Genomic DNA, 21,111 nt, shown 5'->3' on the forward strand with positions numbered 1-21,111 from the left:
GTGAATATAATAGCACTACATGTGACCCCAGGGGTTCACACCTTGACAATAAGTGTACTAGAGTCAGCAAATGTTACCCTAGCTGGGTTAATGTTAGGTCCTTCCGATGGACCATACTAGCTGGGGCAACTGAGATACAAGTACAGCAACAGAATCTTGTTACAGTTACAACTAGTTTGCTAGTAATCTAAATTAAATTGTGTTTATAATAGTGCTGCTAGCCTGCTATCTTTTGATTAATATAATAGCCTTTACCAAATGACAACAACAAAGACGGTCAGTTACCTTAGTTAATCCTTTACCAAGCTGGTAGCAATTCGTGAATAACAACCACACGATGAATGTGAAAGATTGGATGATAGTTGAACTCACTGTTGAAGCCAAACAGGCAAGAGGTACATTTCACAATCGAATGATCCAATAAACGTCGACTTGTTCTGTTTACATTTTAGCGTAATCTCCTCCAGATGTATTTAAATTGTGCTGTCCTTTGCTTTCACAACTTCTATTCCATTAAACATAAGTAAAATCTTGTATTTTTTCATTCTTTTCTATGATATTTTCGGTGTATTTAATTTTTGAAAGAATGCTCCAAAGTTCTTCAATTAGTTTCCAGACTTTTGAAAATTCGCGCGCACGTTAATTAAAATAAGAATGAAAACATTCGCCTCTCAAAAGACTCAAATATTTCATTTTTTTACCTTTCTCTTTGTATCATTTTGCAATAATATGGTGTATCGCTTGTAGCTTTACGTTAAATTGATTATTAAAGTGCTGTTATATCTCGTGTTAGGATCTATTATTTGACGCTGAAACTACGGTAATGTCGTCGTTTAGTAATGAGGATTCATCGATTTCCTCTGCGAGTAGCTATGTTGAAACCTATATGGATTGTGAGTATTGTTTATGTTGATGCATCTCTGGTTTAGACCGTGGAAATAACCGGGGATTTATATTAGTTGTTTACTTTTTAACATATTAGATGTTGAGGCATTACCTGATGACTTGCAGAGAGATATTTCTCAAATGAGAGAGATTGATTTAGTATACCAAGGTATGGTGATTCAACTCCATCTTATAGTTCCAGATGAATTGAAGCATTGATGCTCAGTGCTGCACCCTGAGATTCCAACTTTACTTCATGAATTATAACCTTGCTTTATGAATCATATAACTCACTGCACACCATATATTTTTACTTCTACTTTAGAAAAACTAAGAGAAATTAGTCGTCTAATTGATTCCTATCACACAAAAAAGGAATCCTCAAACAGGAAGAAATGCTTGATACAGATTCAGAGATGTTTGGTTAAAAGTCAGGAATTAGGAGATGAGAAATTACAACATGTTTCCCATATGATGGACATGGTATGCAATATCATTGGCACTAATCTCTCTCAATAAAAATAAAATTACAGTATTTTCCAACTAAATTGTTTGGATGGAAACTACGACTGACAGCCTGGGTCTCACTTGTAGGTTGATACCAAAAGTCGTCAGGTCCACATTGAGATGGAATCAGCTGAATTAAGGAATGACCAGGCACCAAGCATGCCGATGAAACAGGAAACGCAAGGTGGATAATGCTCTATGACTCACAGATCATATACACTTTATATTCATCTTCTTTTATGTGGCATTTTAGATGAACAGGATACAAATCAAAGAGCTGGTGAAAAAATAAAATCAACTCGTATGTAATATTATTGAACATATTTGCAATCACGTTTTTGTACTTTCCAACACTCACACACAATTATTACCTGTTGAGCAGGAAATCGCCGACGACTTCACGAAAAAGTAAAACAAGAACAAGATACCGAAAATCCTGAGAAAACCTCCAATTCCACCGAGAATCCAAAACCACCGAAGAAGAAAAAATTCAATCGCAAGTAAAAAAATTATTTTCAATTTGCCTTTAGTCAGTTTTTCCCGGTACTAAATTGATTTCTAACTCTAATGGAGTAAAATTATCTTCAAATTTTAGAAAGAAAAAAGAAAACAGTTCACCAACACCTGACATTCCAATTGATCCGAATGAACCAACATACTGCTTATGTAATCAGGTTTCATATGGAGAAATGATAGGCTGTGATAATGAAGGGGTAGGTATAAGTGAAATATAACCTATGTCCCCACAAATCATCTCTCAAAAGCAACACTTTCTTTCTGTTTAGTGTGAAATTGAGTGGTTCCATTTCCAGTGTGTCAATTTAACATCAAAACCCAAAGGACGATGGTAAATTGCCTTGAATAAACTTAGAAATATACTAGGAAATATATGTGTTTACAGTCTGTTTCTATCTCTACAGGTATTGCCCAAAGTGTAGTCAGGAAAGGCAACGTAAAAAGAATGACAAAAATGACAAAACAGAAAAAACAGAGAAATAATACCACAGTTGTGTGTCACTGCTTGTATAAGTTATTTTGATAGACATGTAGATGTTATGAGCTCTATGAACTTTTCCAAATTATTAATTTGCTTCCACAATGTGTTCTTGTAAAACTGTACATTTATTTAGTTATATTGTGTTGACTTTCATGATCTTTTTACTCTGTGATGAAACTAAATTAAAGAGTTTTTTTTATAAACACATATTATTATATTAAGTACTACAGGGAAAAAATAGTTCAGAATTGATAAAGCTCAGATCAGACCAAGTTAGAACAGTTTAGAACTGCAGAGCTCAGAGACTGTTACACCAGCCTAATAATATATATATATTTATAGTACTAAGATTTAGATATGCACATGTTATCATGAAGGTATATGTGTTATATAAACTATTATCAATGTTTCCAATCCAATGAACCTTGTACGAGTAATGAAAAATCATAGTCTAAAGACTAAGATGCAAGCTGTATCTGTTAGCATGGTACAGCAAGATAACATAATTGTTGGTAAAATAGCTTTTCGTTTAATGTTTTGATGATTTTAGGATGATTTCCATCATGAAGACTTACGTCAATATTCCATCAAGATTAATAAATAAGTTTTGCATGCCCTTGGAAAGTAGTTTGAATATCATATGAAGGAGCCTGTCGATCATTTCAGCTGATTCTTGACTTCAAACCTGCAATGTAGCTATCTACATTGTTGTGGGTATTCTTCATTTCAAATCTGCAAATTAGCCAGCTTGTTGCTATCTATTTGATTCCTAATGTTTTCAAACCACATCTTCTTATCCTCAGGTGTTTCTGTTGAGAATACAAAATAGATCTCCGGAAATATAATCCTAAATTAAAGGAATGAAAAAATTAAGTCACTTCATTTGCCTTCCACTCATTCACTCTCGGATACCAAAAGGATGTAACTGCAATTACCCATTGAAATTACCTAAAAGAGTTCTTCTTATCGCTATCATTATCATTTTTCACTTCAATTGCTTTCCTTAAATCTAAGTTATTCAGTGGACAACTTTCCTAGGAATAAGAGAAAATACACATTTTAAAAAATCTTACATAACTCCACTACAGAGAAACCACAGAGACATGAACTACTTACTTTTCCGGGTTTGTAATATGATAGATAATGACCATGAAGTACACACCATCTTCGTTTCCACGACTAAGTTTAATTAAAGAAAATAACAGTTTATTGTTTAAAGAAAATAACAGTTTATTTTAAGCAGAATAGTAATATACTGATACAGTGTTGACAAATAGCATTTCGAACGGTAAAGTGAATCACAATGAATAATTGGAGCTATTTCTTTATATGAACGGGCTCAATCGTCTAAGACTAAGAACTATCAAGAATTTCTAAAAGATGATTGAAAAAGATCGAAGGAGATTACCTTTCTTTCTTTCTTCTTATGAATAAGTCCTTCAACGGTGGAAACCTATAAAATACGGATTCAAGTTATTCTCAAGTATCTCAATGAGAAGTCTTAAAAGATTAATAGTGTTGACCGCACAGCAAGTTTGAAAAAACTTCTTTATAATAAACGAACAAAAATTTCTTTATAATAAAGCGTCTTTTTACACGAAAGACTTCATCAAGTACGAAACGTTTATTATAAAAATATTATGCTGCTGCAGATCTTAGACTTACTCAGACGTGAATAACTTACTTCGTCGCCTAAAATTGATGTTGTAAAACGTTGGAGAGTTGCAACTGATGCTCTTTTTGACGGTGTCGGTGGTGTCATCTTTTCTTCGTCTGGCATATAATGTCGTTTCACTACGCTGTATTCTACTTTTTCTTCATTTTCACAGAGATACGGTTGTTTTAACTGCACGGTGATACCTATATCGTATGAGTTGTAGAAACTTTATAGATAATTTGGAGATAGTGGTTGACCGTGCGAAGTATATTCAATCGTGTTATGATGGTAAGGTGGTTTAGTCGGAAACAGTATGCGATGGTAACTGATTGGTACAGAACAGAGCTTTATAATAATTACGTCATTTAGCCTAGAAGCCTCGCTTAGAACCTCCAGTATTTAATATCTGCAAAACTTAAATAAATAGTGGTTTGTACCTTCATCGCATTCGAGGACAGGTCGTTTGTTAAGGTGACTCCAAATCTCTATCGGACTCCAAAACAAAGCTTGACCAAAACTGTATCGTTCGCCATCGTGCTGGATTTGAAAATGTTTCACAGATTTATCGGTCCTTACTGACACAGTGTAACTCCCTATGGCGGTACTGTTCCGGATCAAATAAAAGCCATCTTTTTCCTGAATAAGAAGCTTCTCTGCAGTGTTTCTTGTTATGCCATTATGAAAACAACTATGTGGGAAAAAAGGCGCAATTTTAAATCGAAACAACGTGGGCGTTTTTGCAAATGCTTGAAGCTTGCAAAACACAGGGGAAACAGGAAGTAAAAATTGAAATTGAATAAAATGCTATGCTTTTCCTGCTTTGCTAAAATTACAGACATTGCAGTGGAATATAATATATTTAATCCGTTTTTAACAGTTTTAGGAAGCACATCTAGATGTGTTTAAACACGTTTTCCAAACGAATAAAAATTAAGGAAGGATTATCTCAAGATTTGAAAGGTTACCACAGCCTTAGCTTTCGTCTAGAGCTCTATTGACTGTCCTCCATAAATTATCGACTTAGTGACAGTGGATTCTTATAACAACTCTGACTGTATAACTTATTCTTAATCTTAGATAAACAGACGAAATCCTGATTATTAATCACTAGTTTGACCACATTGAGACCTTATTCCAGGCAACGGTTATCTAACTTGTTGACATTGTGTGACTTTCATCCCACCGAAAGCAAAACATACACAAATATCAGAACGCGACTATACAGATGAGAATCCTGTTTTTCGTTATATAATCATTCCAACTTTATACATCCTTACATTATTACTGTTGATTGCGACATCGATCTATTTGGTACAAATAATTGTACCAAATCTGATTTGTCATCGATACCTGATGAATTAATGTGTATTTAAAAATGAACAGTTCGATAGCTAGCTCTGGTTCTTTATGACACTAATACTGTTTCGTGTTCTGGCTGAACTTATTATCACCGATATTGTGGTAAAACTATGGATTAAGACTGTGGATTAGAGTTAAGCAATAAAAACAATAACAAATTGACTCACGGAAGCTCCTCCATACGACAATTTGTGTATTCCACCTCATCTGCGCCAGAAACCGAGCTGCGTTTTGAGATATCAGAGTCATTGCTTGCTGTTGAACATAATCTTCTTGGACTCAATGGAGGAAACTCGAATTCATCGTCAGAAGACGAGGAACTTATTGAAATTGACATCGTGATAGATGATTGTGTAGCAATAAATATTCCCAGCGTATTCCAGTGCTATGTTGAAGACTGCAAGTTACGTCTAAGCATCAAGAATGCTTTATTCAAATTATATACACGTAATCTGTTTTAATTAAGATCAGGGGAAATTGTAAACATTGCACTTACGTATTTCTCTATTTGATATGCATGATTTCCCAGAATAATGAAACAAATCAACGGCGACACAGCGAAGGGAACTGTAGCTTCTGTATATATTAAGAATTGACTGAAGTTTGACTGACTTTGAAACGACGCTATATCTTGATTCTGTAAATAGGAGATTTGAATAAGAAATAGATCAAATTACTATCTGAAATCCGGCCTGCCGTATGCAGAATAAAGATTTTATGTAGTAGAGAGACTATAGTCAGCAAGTCTTTTCAGAGAAATAAAACAGCTGGATGATTTGTTAAAAATGATGAACGCAGTCTGAACTGAATGCATGGGACTATGGGAGCAAAGAAAATTCGTCATCTTTTATAAAGAAAAACTTCAGCGATGAAAGATTCGATTATATTATTCACCCTATGACCTCATCTTACCGAATTAGTATTCATGGTATTTCCCAATTTTTCATTATCGTTTTTACTTTTTGAAATGCGTCAATCGTGATGTCGAAAATAAAGAATAAATAATCCTGCAGCAACTGCACTTTTTACAGCAAATTCGCGACGTGTTTGTGTATGGATGTAGAAACTGTATCATGGCTTATAGTTATGCAATCGATCGCGCATTGAACGTCAGAGATATCTCTAGATCTATAGGTCCCTAACACCAGGAAAGTGCATAAAAAAACCGGAAAACCTCCTATGGACGGGAAAAACGACAAAACATTTTTATACTAGAACACAACAAGAACGTTAATTACTAAATTGCGTTTTTTGTCTCACGAAGTTTCGACAATTACGACTCAAACTTGAATGTATGATTGCTATAACCAAGCCTAATTATGTTGAAATATGTGAGCTATCCATCCGTGTCTCGACACGAATATTTTCTTTTTCTTAAAGCATGCAAGGCATGGATTAATATTTTCATAAGACAAGACACTTTCCAGTGCCAAGATGAAAGCAAGGTGAGCTTGACAGCTTCACACCAATGAAAAATCGCGATATGTTCGCGACTTAAAGTCAGAAACTCATACCGAATATTCTCGTTTTGTGAAAATTTTGCAAATTAACTCCCGTGGTGTCACCCTGGTGATAGTTCCAGACTCAAGGCGTTTGAATGAGGAAGTTGAGACTTACCAAGATCCTGTCTTTTGAACCAAGGTTAACAATAGTTTAACCAGGCATGCAAAGAACCAACTCTGATATAACCAAGAAGCAGGGTCTTCGTTATTAACCACTTTCCATCAAATGATGTGTAACATCTGACTATAATGCACTTCTTGACGTTTCAACCTAGGGCTGAAATCAGGTGAGTTAGCATAGATTATACTCATTAATCTATGGAGTTAGTAACTCAGACTAGACCCTAGTCCTCTTTAGCGCGCCTTGCATTCTTGTGACGTCGTCTAGTGGCTGTTAGTCACTGCTTGCAAAAGTGGACTAGGGACTAGTCAGCACCACTGGGGCTTTTAATGCAAACGAACTACAGATACCAGTTGGCAAACCACAATCTTTTGAATATGGTTTTAAAACAATAACACTTGACTTGACATGAACTAAGAACGCAAGCTGTCAGTATCAAGTCAAAGTGAAGTAGTGGATGTAAGGATGTTTCAAAAATACATCCACCAGAGGCCCAGTTGTTCAAAGCTGGATTAGTGCTAAGCCGGGGGTAAATTTTAATCCAGTATTTTAGTTTCTGTGTTTCTGAACCACTGTTTGTTTTAAAACTTAAAAAAATGTGACTTCTATCAACTTCTATCTATCAAGATGCAGATTTTTAACAAAATTGAAAACTTTGAGGACACAACCACTACTTAAACCTTTGTAGATGCCCTAGGAAGCATACCAACTTCATAATGATAACTAGTCAAACCACTATAATGCTTTTACAAGTTTTATTGCAATTATAAAACAGACAAAATACTTTGTAGACATGGTTGGAATCATAGAATAAAAAGTCATTCTTTATCATAATCTATTGTCTCTCTCTCATATGCTCCTTTTCTTCAGTCTTTTTCATAACAATTTTCTTCAGTGATACCAAATTATTTCAGGTCTACAACACGCTGCCTCCAGTTTACTTTGATCTGGCTCGCATTTTTCTGCGTTTTCGTTTCAACCTAACCAAAATTTAGAACATACGACGGATATTTTCAGATGAATTTTTGTAACAAGTGAAAAATCAGATGCTTTTTTCTAACCAACTGCTGCATGAGTATACAACTCTAAAATTGTCTGGTATTTAAAGCCAAATAGAGGATATTCACTAGCTTGTGAACTCTCAAATACGTTCAAAAAACACATGCCACGAGAGAGGTTTACAATTCAACACCCAACTGCTAAATCTTGACTTTCAAAAGGGACCTTGACATGAGAAGCATTCATCCTCTTTTGGGAGACAACCGTGCAGATATATTTGAGGGAATAAAATATATAATGAAATCAGTTGAAAAATATAGAGTTTATACCTTCGCATACGTTTCTTCTTCCACTAGAAACACAAAAATAGTGTGAGTAAAAATCGCATACAACGTGTTACAAATTATGAAATATCTCAACACACAACGTACAGAAATTAAACCCTTTCTACAAGTACCTTGTCCCTCATTCTGGGCTGAAATAATCTTCAGTCCACGATCTATAAAACAGCAATAGTGATAAATATGGACGTTCAAAAATAAAACAAGATTAATAAGGATTCCTTCCACAACAAACACAAACTTACCAATTTATTGAAATGGCGGACATCAAAGAGAAAGTCCCAACAAGCAATGCGCGTTTATGACCGGATTTCTATCACCGGATACTTCATCCTAAGGTATTTTATCCCGGGATATTTTCACTCGGATATTTCAACCTCGGATAATTTTACCCTCAGATATTTCATCCCGGAATTAAGTGGTAGCGGAATTTTGTTCACCGGAACTAATTACACCACTGAGTGGTTAGCCAATAGTCAGTACCTTACTTTCAATGGGAGGGGTTATTCAAGACATTTAGTCCCTGCTTATGAATGATTGCCCTCAGAATACTTCCATTTTTAATGTCTATTTACCTTGGCATGTCATTACCCAAAATTTTAATCCCTTTGTAAACTTTTATGTGTGCAAATATGGCGACAAATGGCCTTGATCGTAATGATAGCAACACGAACCTTTCTGTAATTTGTGAAGACACAGCAGGTCTAGTTGCTGATTTAGGGCGCCTGTTCAAGAGTGCAAAATTTTCTGATGTTCTTTTCATCATTGGAAACAGCAAGGAACAGTTTATGGCTCATAGTTTAATTCTCAAGGCAAGGTCTTTGAAATACCATGAAGATGATTGTTCAGGGTCAATTTATGAACCAAACTGGAGTCCTGAGGTGTTTGAGAATGTCCTGCGCTATATCTATACAGGAAAGGTAGAACAACTAATGTTATCATCCCCAGAAAGTAACCCAATTAGATAAGCCTTGAAAATAGGGATGGTGGAGGATTCTGAACGGAAATGTCTCGAATACGATATGGTTATGAAATATTTGAGCAAAATTGATACATGTTTTATTAGTAGTAAAAGGATCGTAGATCTTCATCTTGTACACTGCTTTCGTTTGTCTTAGGATGGAAATATTTCATGTAATTTAATTTCTTTCCTACAGATTGAATTGACTTCAACAACAAACTTAGAGATCCTTAAAATTGCTGCTAAACTTAAAATGTCAAAGTTGATTTCAAAATGCGAGGAGTATTTCCTAAAAGAACTCTCAATCGAGAATTGTTGCGAGTTTTATCTGGGTTCAATCCATATGGGCATCGAAAGCAGTATCGATAGTGAGCTGGTAAAAATCTCTCAATCTTTCATAGAAGAAAACGCGAGCGAAGTCGTTCAAACGCAAGGATTTCGAGGCCTTAGCAAAGATGCGTTGATACAACTCTTAACTAGCGACAAGGTAGAACATTTGTTTCACACTTTGCTTCACAGCATCAAGTTCAGTTATCATTTTGATATTTCGTGCAGTTTGATTTAGAAGAAGAGGACGTTTGGCGCGCCGTATTGACGTGGGCGAAACATCAAGCAAACGTTGAAACACCTTTGGAAGACTGCACAGAATATGAACGTGAAGATGTCTGCAAGGTAAGAAACCTCGTTGGAAAGGTGAGATACACTAAGCTAGTTGCTGACATGTGATAGATTCGGATAATTCGGTACAATGTGTGTCTCAGATTGAAAATAATCGATTCAAAGTTGAATACGAGTTTGACCTCGGCACTCCCTAACAAGAATAACTCATGAAATAACTCGGCACAAAATTTCGTTGCAGTATTTGAAGCAAGTAATAAACTACGTTCGGTTGCTTCTGGTGGATAGCAAGGTGTTTGCTGAAGAAATAGAACCTACAGGTGCTGTCCCCATGGAACTATCTCTTGAAAGGTAAAAAGGGATAAAATAGAAATAAAAGCAACCTCTATATTTTGAATATTCAAACCGATCACATTTACTATATGACTAGATATAGATTTGCTGCAGTTCCTCAGAAATTTGATCAGAATGATGACATTAGATTACGACCACGCTCTCACACGAAGAGATTTCACGGCACGACAATCTTATGGAAAACTAATTCAAAATATCAATCCATCTTAAATCACTGGTACGTAAAAAGATGATCCAAACGCAGGCCATGGTCACGTCATCCTTCATTGCATGAGCAGTCTCCATTTTTTTGTTTTTAGGTTTGGAAATCCTCACCAAGAATGGCAACTCATTTACAAAGCATCAGAAGACGGATTCTCATCAAAAACATTTCATGAAAAATGCGATGATGTTGAAAAAACATTTACCATCGTTCAGGTGAAGGTTGTAAGAAGGAACACAAATACTATCTCTGTACTGCACTGTAAGCTGATAAATGCAATAACCAATAACCATGAACTTCAATTTTAGGGAGACAATGGCTGTATTTGCGGGGGTTTCAGTGATGTCCCCTGGAAGTATGACAAAGGAAATGGAAAATACAGTCAATCATCGAAGTAAGAACATTTTATACCAGCAAACATTGAAAAAACATCACATTTCACATTTTCTTTCTCAGTTGTTTCCTATTTAATTTGGTCAACTTTGAAGGATTTCCACCGAAAAGATTTAATGTCATTCGACCAAAATTTGCGACATTAAGTCATATCAGGTAAGAAACTTTGTTACTTAACACATTGTATCAACCGTTCTGTGTATTAAATTTGGTATTTTAACTCTACAGTATCGGTCCAACATTTGGGGCAGGTCCTGATCTATATATCGCGCATGACTGTAATGTGAATACAGATTCGTGTTCGAAACTCTCTCATAGTTACGACGGAGACAGTGTTTTGCCAACATCGCTAATGGGAACTGTTAACTTCAAAATCGCTGACTATGAGGTGTTCGCACCTAAATAATAATATATAAGTACAATAGCCTTCAGGAATAAAACGTATAGACCAGAACATGACGTTCCGTGCCATTCCTCTAACATCTTGCAATACAATTAGAAAGACCAAGTTAACTATTAACTGTGGTTAACCTGGGTTCAAAATTCGTGGTAAATTACGCCGCCGGAAATGTCATACATATAAACACACAACTCCAATTAATTCCTGCAAATAACTCGAAGGATCAAGATGTTAGAATCGGTGAAATAAGCAATTTAGTATATATAAATGCATTTCTTTTGAAGCAGTACTTTTTTATCATACAGTTGGTTATGAAATTTCTAATCGACAGTATGATAATTTAAAAATTTAATAACCATTATTTTACCACAATATACTATTTTCTAACTGACCAGACTGCTAATTCTCGTATTATTAACCACCTAGATTTGTCTGTACTGAGTTTACTAATTATTAACTTGACGCATTTTACATTTGCTATTTTTGTTGCGCCTGAATCAACCTTTCCTTTGCTGGTCTTACTAGGTAATAATTTATATGCATTCTCCTCACATTTACCATTCCTGGACATTTTGCTCGTGCTCAACTCCCCCTCTTCAATAATATCATTCGGAGCAAACTGGCTCCCACTCTCAACCACCACACGAAGCAGGGTAACATCTTTCATAAACTCAACGATGATAAAATCATTGAGACGAGGCGCCTTGCCCCAGAAGTAGCCAAGGTCTCGCAATCTGTAGGGTCCATCCACGGTGTTGGACTCAAATACCTGAATATTAGTTGAAATAAAAGCGGACGGATTTGTGGAGTCGGTATATCGTCGTTCGTTAACACGTACTTTTTTCAAACCTCCTTCAATTTTACGAGTCTGGCCTTTGAGCGATGACTCGCGACCAAGATGTTTGAATAAAGATGGTCGATAGATGTCTCTGGGGCTGTTACCATACAGATGCACATCGTTGAAGTGTCTGAAGAGGATATCCACGGGAAATATCCAATAGTACATTTTAACAAACAAAGCAAGTCTTCCTAAATCAGACGCTTTGAAAAGCATTCCAATAAAACCCGACGTACCAAATTGCAAATTTGACCATTTCGATGGACCACGTACACGAATAAAAGATTTCATCTCTCGAAAATATGTTTGTGAGACAGAAACATCGTCCTCTAGCTGGAGGTAATAGTGGCCGAGATAGCGACAATACGCAAACAATAAGGCATAATCGATGCATTGTTTTGATCGCCACTTGATGCGATCAGGCTTATCTTTCCATAAAATAGGCAAGTCGGTTAGCTTTGGATAAAACGACAGGTCCGGTTTTATCACCTCAATAAGACCAGCAGCAACCTCTTTTGCAAACTCTTTTTTTATAAAATTAGCAGTTTGTGTATTTGCCAGCTGTTCAAAGTTTGCACTGAAGACGACGATATGACATCGTTTGGTCTCGTTTTGATCTAGATATTTTACTAAATGGCGTAGTGTGGATGAAATATAGTCAGTCGTATCTCGCTTGACCGTTGGTATACCAATAACAATGTCCACTGTAAAAGTAATTAGGCTACTTTTAACTGGCTTTTCACCATGTTACAAATCCCCCTGAACCTCCAAAGTTCAGCAAAATATTTATAATTTTGTAGTAACTTTTATACATATCAACCCTAAATTTTAAATTGATATCCAAATCCCCATCCCTTCCACAACCCTCTGGCTTAGGTAGGTGGGGGGAGTCCCGAGTAAATCCATTCCATAGAACATTTATTCTTACCTGGTTTTGAAGGTGGCCTGCCTACCATAGACATGACATTGGGATTAAATTTCAATCTGTCAGATGCATGATCAAGGTTATCTTCTTCTTTTTCTATTGGACTGAATTTCTTAGCCCATTCTGTAAAAACGTCCACACTGTCCGCGTTTCCTGAATTATTACCAGGAGCTCTCTCAACAGTTGGAAAATCTACAAAAATTTAGGAAGTTGGCTCTGAGAAATGCATTCAATGTTCTCTTCAACAAACCAAGTTAGATAATCATTCATGTTGTTGGGCAGGAATTAATACAAACCTATTTTGCGATTCTCCTCTTGATTTACGACAGATACCTGCTGAATTTCTTGTGTTCTAGGTTGGGTGACAACTGCAAAATGAATGAAAAAATATGCTTAATAAAGGAGATGGATATTCCAGTCATAATCTTCATTTTTAAGTAGACTACAACCCACAATAACAAATAGCACCAAAACTCCAACACTAAATCATTTATGTCTTTCACCTTTGACAAGGGGCTTGAAAGCTGGTGGTAAAGTGTCTCCAGCATCATTTTTGTAGTTCAAAGGACCTAAATAAACATTTGATTTAATAATAACATTTTAAACGATTTTGGAGCAATCAGTTATGATTTTCGGCACTTTATTGATGCAGATAAATTCTAAAGGTTCAAGGGGTCTTAATTTCAAGTGGAATGGAACAATTATAGAATACCTGGCCAATCTAACTCTTAACAGTGAATGGCATATAGAACTACCTTGTTTTATGTTACTTGATGCATGAATTGAATTTTTAAAGAAAAGGGCAGTTCTATACACTAAAATTGATCCTCTAACAGACCTAGCTTTCACATAATGCACTATTGGCCTGGTATTCTAGAATTATACCACCATTTCTTTACTAAAAATGCACTCAGTTCAACTTATTTATTGCTGTTTTAGTTATATATAACTTGATTCTTGAAGCATTTTATTATATGAAGCACTCTAAGTAGGGATTGATCATAGATTGTTTGGACTGGATTCAAAGCTATAAACTTTAAAATCAATACCAGTGTCTCAAATCAACTGTTGAACTAAGGTGTTCTCAAGATTTTTAGATATGGTCTATATTCACTTATATAAATAACTATAATTTCAATGGTAATGCTGGCATGAAATGATATGTTTTGTTTTTTGTTAACAGGGTGTCATGGAAATGATTCAGGTAAACAGGTCAGGGGCATCTGCCACGTTGAAGTTGCATGAACAATACTGCAAATATATTTGTACTTCACATTACAATATCATATTTCTCACACATTCGGTTAATAATTAACTTTACTTCTAAATACTCGTGCTAAATTTTAATCCGTTGAAAACAAAATCCGAAATTTTACACGGAAAAGAATTCATAGCGTAGCGTCGGTTTGTAATTGACAGGAAGAACATATTACAATGCATGAAGCATTTGAATAAAAAATGCCTGCTTGTAACTGAATTTTGAACTTTAAAACAAAATATCTATATCACTCCACAGTCCTGCCAGCTCTTGTTACGGTCGCAACGCCGAGGAGTCCTTTGTCTATTTTAGGCAGTTGTTTAGACCACAATATTTAAGATAAAACTATCAATATGTTTCACTTTAACTTACCCAAATAAATAAGAATGATAACAGTATTAACAAACGACAGTAACACGGCCAGAAGAATTGTATGTCCAATCTTACAAGGTATTTTTCGAATCATTAAGTTCTAAAGTTCAAGAGGCTCGCGTCCCCAGCTGCGTCTTCGGGTTTTCAATAACCGTGGTTGTCTGCCTCTGGGTTTTTTAAAACTTTACCACAGCGATCATTGCTTTTCCTCCTTTGAAACGAAGATCATAACTGGCTGGTGTTATGTGTAGTACTTATCAGAACATAGACTCTTAATAAAGCGAAAAATAAGTGTACAATCAATCGCTATTATTATGGCGGTAGTCAATAATCTCGGCACTGTATGTAAAATGGCTGTATCGATGTCAGGAAGATACTGTCGTGACGTCAAATGGAGGACAAGTGATGTATCACAAGGAGTCATGGTGGTTACATTGTGGCTTTTTTTGAGGTTGTTTTATGCATAGCAAGACATCTGCAACATGTTAATCTTCACTTGTATATAAGAGAACAATAGACGGTTGACCCCATACGTTGGCAATCCACAGTGTGGCAATCTCACAATCTTTGATAATGGGACGCATTCATTGTGATATTAACATTTGAAAATATCTCATCAACTCACGCAATCCCAGGCTCTTTATAGAGATCACAAAAACGAGAGAATTTGCGGTTTTCCTCTGCAGTTTTCCCAACAATAGATTGAAAAGCAGAAATGCTAAAATTGTCTTTATTTGTCGGAAATTTTAGGTACATATATATTCGGATATATTTGTTTGTAATATATTATTTACACTGAGATAAAACTTGGCGCTATTATCTACGTAATAAAAACAAATCTACAAAATACAAATATGATTAGAAATCATCGATCTCATCCATAAAATCATTGACAATACGTTGGGCATAGTGACCAGAAAAGATTACTGGTATTTTCATAATGTTGGCTTGGTTGAAGTACAGCGCCCAGACGTCATCGCTGTATTTTCTTATCATACCAACTCCATCAACCAACGTATACTCTTCAAACTCTTCAGACGTGACCTCTAAGTTTATGACTGCTTCAACATCGTATTTGGCTTGAACTGGATTTACGTTTTGTCTTGTTCCAAGGGTAATATGTGTGCTTGCATCTGAACAGTTATCGCGTCTGTCTGTAACTGGGCGAGCACTATCCTCTAATGGTAATTTCTGCAAGGATCTTGTGATTCCTTGGACAGCCCATGGTGAAACGACTCTACCATACCCGTGACCTGTACAGACATATAATTACAAACGCGATTCTTCTTTAATAGAAAGAAAAACAACAAAATCTTTACCTTTTCTTGGACAACGTTGGTCTTCCTTCATCCACAATTTACGTTGCGTATTTGTGAGAGTGACACGAGCGCTGAAGGTGTTTTCGGTTACAACTAAACCAACGATGGACACAAATGAGATCTGACCTAAAGCACCCACGACTGCTCGTGCTTTGTGATATGGTGAACCGCCCAGGTATTTTCCTCGAGGTGAAAAACATGCGGTGACGTGGTATGGCTCCTTTTGCTCGTTCATCAAGTAGTAAGACACGATGTCATCAACCGTGAACTCTTCAGTGAAACGAGCTATAAGATGAACAAGGAATGGAAACAAGGAATGGCATTATGGCAATAATAAGAAACCATTCTAATAAGTAAAATTAGCCAGGTTTAATCGAAATGAAACAAAAATCTATTCAATTCACCTGCGAAAGCTTTGATAAAGTGTTGGAACTCGGCTACTTGTAAGCTTTTCGACAAAATATCTTTAGCCATTGTCGGCAGTTTCACACTATCCTCTGGTGAGAGAAACCAACCAAAGTAATATGGCAAAATTTCATCAAAATCCTCAAGTCGTTTAAATATAGTGCCAAGTGGAACATTGTGGGGAGTTTTCTTAACCAACTCTCTAGCCTGATGCTTCCACGGAGTTTTTGGTTCAACCAACACAACAACGTAGCCATATTGTTGAGCTATCTTCATGTAAGGTTCCACTTCAAATGTTCTTATATTTGTGTTGTCTGAAAAAAAAGTTATCCAAAAATGATCCATGGGGAATCTCAGCTGTAAATCATGATCTAACTAAATGGTACCTAACTCTATGGACATTGTGTGCAATTTAAACCAGCCCCTAACCTTACCTATGATGATCGAAGGTTTGCCAAGAGCAGCAAATTCCTCTGCCTTTTTTTTACATTTGTTGTGTGTTTCCTCCAGTTTTTCTTTTTGCCACACATACTCTCCATTCTCATTGTAACGAAAATCATCAGCAGAACAAACAATGGCTTGATCTTTAGCCTGCTCCAAGATGGCTCTGGCAACAGTGGTCTTGCCACTTCCTGGTGCACCTCTCAATATAAACATGACATGAAACTGTGCTAATAAACGGATTGTTTCACAATGTTCTATAAATGGGAAGTTAAGAAACTGTTGTTTCTTTTGGTCTGTTGTTGGTCTACTGTCATTTGGACAATCCTCATTCCTATACCTTTCTTGTACATGATTATAGTCTCTATCGCCCCTAGGGCATTGTCCATAACCTTTTGTGGTGGGGCCACTACCTCCTGCGGTGTTACCATCCACTCTTGCATTCTTGTTACCCATTTTTGTGGTGTTGGCATGTCCTCTTGTTGTACTACTACCCCATCTTGTGGTGTTGCCATGCCCTCTTGTCGTATTGCCACCCCCTCTTTTACTACCCCCTCTGTGGTGCTGCCACTCCCTCTTGTTGTATTGCTACCCCCTCTTGTTGTGTTGCTACCCCCTCTCATGGTGTTACCTCCCCCTCTTGTTGTATTGCTACCCCCTCTCATGGTTTTACTTTCCCCTCTTGTTATATTACCACCCCCTCTCATGGTGTTACTTCCCCCTCTTGTTATATTACCACCCCCTCTTGTGGTGTTGCCACTCCCTCTTGTTGTATTACCACCCCCTCTTCTCCCCCTCTGTTGTATTACCACCCCCTCTTGTGGTGTTGCCTCCCCCTCTTGTGATATAACCATGCCCTCTTATGGTGCTGCTATGCCCCCGTCCTCTGTGAGACAACCCATCCCTGTAATTATTTGTGGGATGTACTTCATTCTGTTCTCTGTCAGAAGGCCTGCCCCTTTGTTGGTAGGTGGGGTGATGGGTTCCATTCCATCCTCCATAAGAATAACCACCCACTGGACCATAAGAAGGATACATTGATTCGTTCCATTCTCCATAGGCTGACCTACTTATGTGATTATAGTTAGGATACATTTCATTCCATCCTCCAAAAGGAGCTCCACCCATGTGACTGTAGGGTGGATTCATTGTAATCCATCCTCCATAAGAAGACTCACTCATGTGACCATGCGGAGGATATGCTACATTTTGATTCTCTACAGAAAAAAAATATTCACCAGCTGTCATTTTGCTCCATGTTTAATAGATCAACTGTAAACAAAATTACCAAAGATACCTCTGCTGTTTTGGTTTCCATGTCTAGGGTGGCCACGACCATACGAGCCTCGATTTGAGTTCCATCTCCCCCGCTGCTGCTGTGTGTATTCCATCTCTACTGAGAAGCCAATTTTTTAGAGGGAATGATAAAATCCAGAGCCATTCTCTTCTACACAATCCACCTTCATAATCTCTTTTTGAAATTGCTCTCAAGATCCAAAATCATCTGAAATACAAAAATATATCCTTTTTAAGAGAATATTACCAAGAACGACAATCATGCAAGACATAATCTAATTACGTATATGGAAATATAAGGCTAATATATAGCAATAAGATCTAGATGTTTAAGGTTAATTTACATCAATTCTCAATAGAAATTCATCATTACTATACGACTTTCTCAGACGGTACTGTCCGTAAAAATGAAAGTATATTATAGAGTTTAATCAGTCCGCCTTTCGTAGAATATACCTGTCAGGAAAGCAATGCTTTAATAGCAATACGTAAACAACAATGTCTACAAAATTTGAATGAACAGACTGTACTTTGAATGAACAGAAATAAAGTCACTTCGTTCACGATGAAGTTCTGCACATCGTTAATCAGAATACAACGAAATAAAGTTTGATCTTATATCTTCTTAAAGAATATCAACGATAATCTTACCTCGAGTAATGCGAAAAAACATCACATATGACCTCTGCATCACAACACAATGAGTTTGTTTACGTTTTACACCCTGCACAGGTAGCCCAAAGCACAGAATACCTTACAGAAGTGGAACTCCTGTACTTTTTTCGTAAGTGTTATTCGTCATGATTCGTCACTTAGCAAGTGCATTTTTTTGAGGAAGTCACCCCCCTGCCATTGTCTAAAATCAATCCATTTTTAGTATTGGCAGGGGGGTGACTACCTCAAAAAAATGCACTTGCTAAGTGACGAATCACACTTACGAAAAAATAGTATAGAGTTCCACTTCTGGTAGGTATTCTGTGCCCAAAGGCTTAACGATAAAAGAACGGGGTTTATCAACTAATGACTTCGGTTTGTCCCAATGTTAAATTTACTCTTTACAACAGAAAATAAATGCGAAAATTGAAACTCCTCTATATTTTCACTTAATATTGTTGTTCACACTTTCTTTTTTCACTTTCTGTTAATGTTTAATAGAGAAATTGTCAATTTCTAAATTGACGAAATTTTCAGGCTGTGTCGGTATGAATTGTTATGCACAAATTGGGCTTGAACCAAGTTAATAGACTCTCATCTCATACTAGTTTTTCACAGATTCAATTTTTTGTTTGTATAATGGGGACGATTTGTGCCAATTGATGATATTTAATTCTAAGATAATTTTCATGTTTTGTCTTGGTGTTTTTCAAGCAAATTTCGTGTTAAAATTTCCACACTAGCATCGTCTAGTTCTGTCTTTACTGCATCTTGATTATCTGCCAATATATCTTCAATATTTCTAAAAGAAACAACCTAAGTATTAATGGGTGTCCTCTAACACAAACATACGCATTTACCATAACGCGCAATACCTGCTCTTATCACCAAACCAACCAAGGTTATCCGCAACGAGATGATGGCTGGAACAGCTTGGACATTTCACTATAACCACACCCTTATTATACGCCAATTTGCTGAAAACTTTTGAGGACCTTGCATCGCAAACTTTGCATGTATAAACGATGGCTAATCTCCCTTCTAAAGTTTTTTCGACTTCTGTTGAAAGAAATCTGTACGTAAAAATACTTGAACGTTTGGCTTGGCAGGTCTTCAAAGTTAATCTCGCTTTAGAAGCGGCTAAAAAAATTGATCGCGCCTTTCCCGTCGCCATTTTGAACTTCAATTTCTTCTGGTAAAATGGACACGCGTGTGTGGAGGTGAAACACGCGTGTTTGCAGAGGCGTGTCTTGAATCAAAGAATGTTTATGCAAACCAATTATTGATTAATTAATAGGCAATTCCCATTATAGCAAAGCATCATGGGAAATGTGGTAACCTTGTCTTGCAGGCGAAATGCCCGCCATCGAAGCGAGCATTTCGCATGCGAGAAGTATCGCTTTTTTAATACGCTTTTTTCGCAACATTTGCTAACTTTTAATACATCGACGTGTTCCTAATGCTGCAAAGTTTGTTTTGTTCAAATTGCATTGCAATCGAAGCAAAAATGAGCTTAAAAATGTGCACCGAACAACAGAGGGAGCGGAAAATTGGTTCGTAAATACGTTCTAAGAGGACGTTTCTTCTTGTCCTTTTGAGGTGAGTACTTTTCGCAAGCATTCTACATCCCACCATTTTGACCTACAAATGCGTGCATGCCATTGCTCGATGTATACAAAGTAATTTCACAACGATCGAGTATTTTGTGCGGATTCTTTCGCTTGTTGAAATCGACAAATGTTTATCAAAATATCTGTCGATCGTTCGATCAGCATGGCGTTCAAGGGCAATACGTTCAAAGGGGCTTTAAATCTTTTGGCGCGAAATTTAAGCAACCCAAACCGGTTTTATCCGACCCGGCACTGTTACTTTGCTAAAAACGCTAAGAAGAAAGCAGTTTTGACTTTGGTTGTTCGTTTATCTGCTCTTTTTGTTGTCGACGGCTCATTTCCACTTTCTCGTAGAATTATTCAAGTAGGGTTATAGTATTAAAATATTTTTATAGTGCTAGATATATTAAATTCGTAGGTAAAGCTATTTAATATTAACGATTTAAAATTTAACATAGTATAAATAAGTACAATATATTTATAGCTTAGGTAATTTTTAAAATTTACTAGATATAGAAGCTAGGCTAGGTCTAAAATATTATATTAATTTATTAGGCAGGCCCTAATAATAAAAACTTCTAGTAAGTTTGTACATATTTAATCTTAAAATCATAGTTTTAAAATTCATAAACATATAAGTTTAAATTAAGTAATATAACTTTTTACTATGGATAATGAGCCAGAAACTTCATTGGGG

At 36.4% G+C, this 21,111-nt stretch overlaps 5 protein-coding genes and 2 long non-coding RNA genes across 10 annotated transcripts; 2 read left to right on the plus strand and 5 right to left on the minus strand.

The window, feature by feature from the left end:
- The first annotated feature begins 643 nt into the window (after nt 1-643).
- Nucleotides 644-2,511, plus strand: LOC114517435 (inhibitor of growth protein 1-like). The gene is made up of 9 exons (XM_028537165.1): nt 644-893; nt 983-1,054; nt 1,211-1,368; nt 1,480-1,576; nt 1,646-1,693; nt 1,775-1,892; nt 1,988-2,105; nt 2,178-2,239; nt 2,313-2,511. Exons 1-9 carry the CDS (start codon nt 824-826, stop codon nt 2,389-2,391), a joined length of 822 nt encoding a protein of 273 aa, XP_028392966.1. The 5' UTR covers nt 644-823; the 3' UTR covers nt 2,392-2,511.
- A 24-nt stretch (nt 2,512-2,535) lies between these two features.
- On the minus strand, nt 2,536-7,188 carry LOC114517434 (dual adapter for phosphotyrosine and 3-phosphotyrosine and 3-phosphoinositide-like). Of its 2 annotated transcripts, XM_028537163.1 has the most exons (9): nt 7,023-7,188; nt 5,902-6,042; nt 5,573-5,815; nt 4,484-4,734; nt 4,074-4,249; nt 3,798-3,842; nt 3,506-3,568; nt 3,338-3,423; nt 2,536-3,236 (listed from the first exon to the last, which is right to left on the minus strand). In XM_028537163.1, the coding sequence occupies exons 3-9, from the start codon at nt 5,740-5,742 to the stop codon at nt 3,116-3,118; spliced, it is 912 nt and encodes a 303-aa protein (XP_028392964.1). In that variant the 5' UTR covers nt 5,743-5,815; nt 5,902-6,042; nt 7,023-7,188; the 3' UTR covers nt 2,536-3,115. The 2 variants fall into 2 exon arrangements, with proteins under 2 accessions (XP_028392964.1, XP_028392965.1); XM_028537164.1 differs by lacking the exon at nt 7,023-7,188 and having other exon boundaries at nt 5,902-6,188.
- A 576-nt stretch (nt 7,189-7,764) lies between these two features.
- Nucleotides 7,765-8,657, minus strand: LOC114517436. Its single transcript, XR_003686383.1, has 4 exons — nt 8,614-8,657; nt 8,485-8,526; nt 8,357-8,379; nt 7,765-8,008 (listed from the first exon to the last, which is right to left on the minus strand). It is a non-coding gene; the product is annotated as an uncharacterized LOC114517436 (long non-coding RNA).
- A 62-nt stretch (nt 8,658-8,719) lies between these two features.
- Nucleotides 8,720-14,507, plus strand: LOC114517432 (kelch repeat and BTB domain-containing protein 8-like). Of its 3 annotated transcripts, none has more exons than XM_028537162.1 (9): nt 8,720-9,288; nt 9,526-9,816; nt 9,885-10,001; nt 10,189-10,298; nt 10,378-10,518; nt 10,601-10,724; nt 10,812-10,897; nt 10,960-11,052; nt 14,243-14,507. In XM_028537162.1, exons 1-9 carry the CDS (start codon nt 8,989-8,991, stop codon nt 14,256-14,258), a joined length of 1,278 nt encoding a protein of 425 aa, XP_028392963.1. In that variant the 5' UTR covers nt 8,720-8,988; the 3' UTR covers nt 14,259-14,507. The 3 variants fall into 3 exon arrangements, with proteins under 3 accessions (XP_028392963.1, XP_028392961.1, XP_028392962.1); XM_028537160.1 differs by lacking the exon at nt 14,243-14,507 and adding an exon at nt 11,125-11,317 and having other exon boundaries at nt 8,722-9,288; XM_028537161.1 differs by lacking the exon at nt 14,243-14,507 and adding an exon at nt 11,125-11,317 and having other exon boundaries at nt 8,723-9,288; nt 10,601-10,718.
- On the minus strand, nt 11,572-15,196 carry LOC114517430 (alpha-1,6-mannosyl-glycoprotein 4-beta-N-acetylglucosaminyltransferase-like). The gene is made up of 5 exons (XM_028537158.1): nt 14,690-15,196; nt 13,563-13,628; nt 13,356-13,427; nt 13,063-13,251; nt 11,572-12,838 (listed from the first exon to the last, which is right to left on the minus strand). Exons 1-5 carry the CDS (start codon nt 14,781-14,783, stop codon nt 11,673-11,675), a joined length of 1,587 nt encoding a protein of 528 aa, XP_028392959.1. The 5' UTR covers nt 14,784-15,196; the 3' UTR covers nt 11,572-11,672.
- An 82-nt stretch (nt 15,197-15,278) lies between these two features.
- Nucleotides 15,279-17,379, minus strand: LOC114517431 (2',3'-cyclic-nucleotide 3'-phosphodiesterase-like). The gene is made up of 4 exons (XM_028537159.1): nt 16,848-17,379; nt 16,413-16,727; nt 16,009-16,293; nt 15,279-15,942 (listed from the first exon to the last, which is right to left on the minus strand). Exons 1-4 carry the CDS (start codon nt 17,308-17,310, stop codon nt 15,548-15,550), a joined length of 1,458 nt encoding a protein of 485 aa, XP_028392960.1. The 5' UTR covers nt 17,311-17,379; the 3' UTR covers nt 15,279-15,547.
- Nucleotides 17,380-17,654: 275 nt separating this feature from the next.
- On the minus strand, nt 17,655-18,871 carry LOC114517779. The gene is made up of 3 exons (XR_003686425.1): nt 18,802-18,871; nt 18,152-18,358; nt 17,655-18,071 (listed from the first exon to the last, which is right to left on the minus strand). It is a non-coding gene; the product is annotated as an uncharacterized LOC114517779 (long non-coding RNA).
- Nucleotides 18,872-21,111: the final 2,240 nt, after the last annotated feature.

This window comes from Dendronephthya gigantea, unplaced genomic scaffold (genome assembly GCF_004324835.1).
Source record: "Dendronephthya gigantea isolate DGI-Jeju-01 unplaced genomic scaffold, DenGig_1.0 000009F, whole genome shotgun sequence".
NCBI classification, from domain to species: Eukaryota; Metazoa; Cnidaria; class Anthozoa; order Malacalcyonacea; family Nephtheidae; genus Dendronephthya; species Dendronephthya gigantea.

Coding starts and splice junctions, on each gene's coding strand:
- LOC114517432 (XM_028537160.1), top strand. CDS start 8,989: ATGTGTGCAAATATGGCGACAAATGGCCTTGATCGTAATGATAGCAAC. Junction 9,817..9,884: donor AACTCTTAACTAGCGACAAG/GTAGAACATTTG, acceptor TATTTCGTGCAG/TTTGATTTAGAAGAAGAGGA. Junction 10,002..10,188: donor AACGTGAAGATGTCTGCAAG/GTAAGAAACCTC, acceptor ATTTCGTTGCAG/TATTTGAAGCAAGTAATAAA.
- LOC114517431 (XM_028537159.1), bottom strand. CDS start 17,310: ATGGGTAACAAGAATGCAAGAGTGGATGGTAACACCGCAGGAGGTAGT. Junction 16,294..16,412: donor CTTTATCAAAGCTTTCGCAG/GTGAATTGAATA, acceptor TTCATCTTATAG/CTCGTTTCACTGAAGAGTTC. Junction 15,943..16,008: donor CCAACGTTGTCCAAGAAAAG/GTAAAGATTTTG, acceptor ATGTCTGTACAG/GTCACGGGTATGGTAGAGTC.
- LOC114517430 (XM_028537158.1), bottom strand. CDS start 14,783: ATGATTCGAAAAATACCTTGTAAGATTGGACATACAATTCTTCTGGCC. Junction 13,428..13,562: donor TTTCAAGCCCCTTGTCAAAG/GTGAAAGACATA, acceptor TTCATTTTGCAG/TTGTCACCCAACCTAGAACA. Junction 12,839..13,062: donor CAGGCCACCTTCAAAACCAG/GTAAGAATAAAT, acceptor TTACTTTTACAG/TGGACATTGTTATTGGTATA.
- LOC114517434 (XM_028537163.1), bottom strand. CDS start 5,742: ATGTCAATTTCAATAAGTTCCTCGTCTTCTGACGATGAATTCGAGTTT. Junction 4,735..5,572: donor TGTCGTATGGAGGAGCTTCC/GTGAGTCAATTT, acceptor TTTCCCACATAG/TTGTTTTCATAATGGCATAA. Junction 4,250..4,483: donor TGTCCTCGAATGCGATGAAG/GTACAAACCACT, acceptor CATACGATATAG/GTATCACCGTGCAGTTAAAA.
- LOC114517435 (XM_028537165.1), top strand. CDS start 824: ATGTCGTCGTTTAGTAATGAGGATTCATCGATTTCCTCTGCGAGTAGC. Junction 1,694..1,774: donor TGAAAAAATAAAATCAACTC/GTATGTAATATT, acceptor CCTGTTGAGCAG/GAAATCGCCGACGACTTCAC. Junction 2,240..2,312: donor TCAAAACCCAAAGGACGATG/GTAAATTGCCTT, acceptor CTATCTCTACAG/GTATTGCCCAAAGTGTAGTC.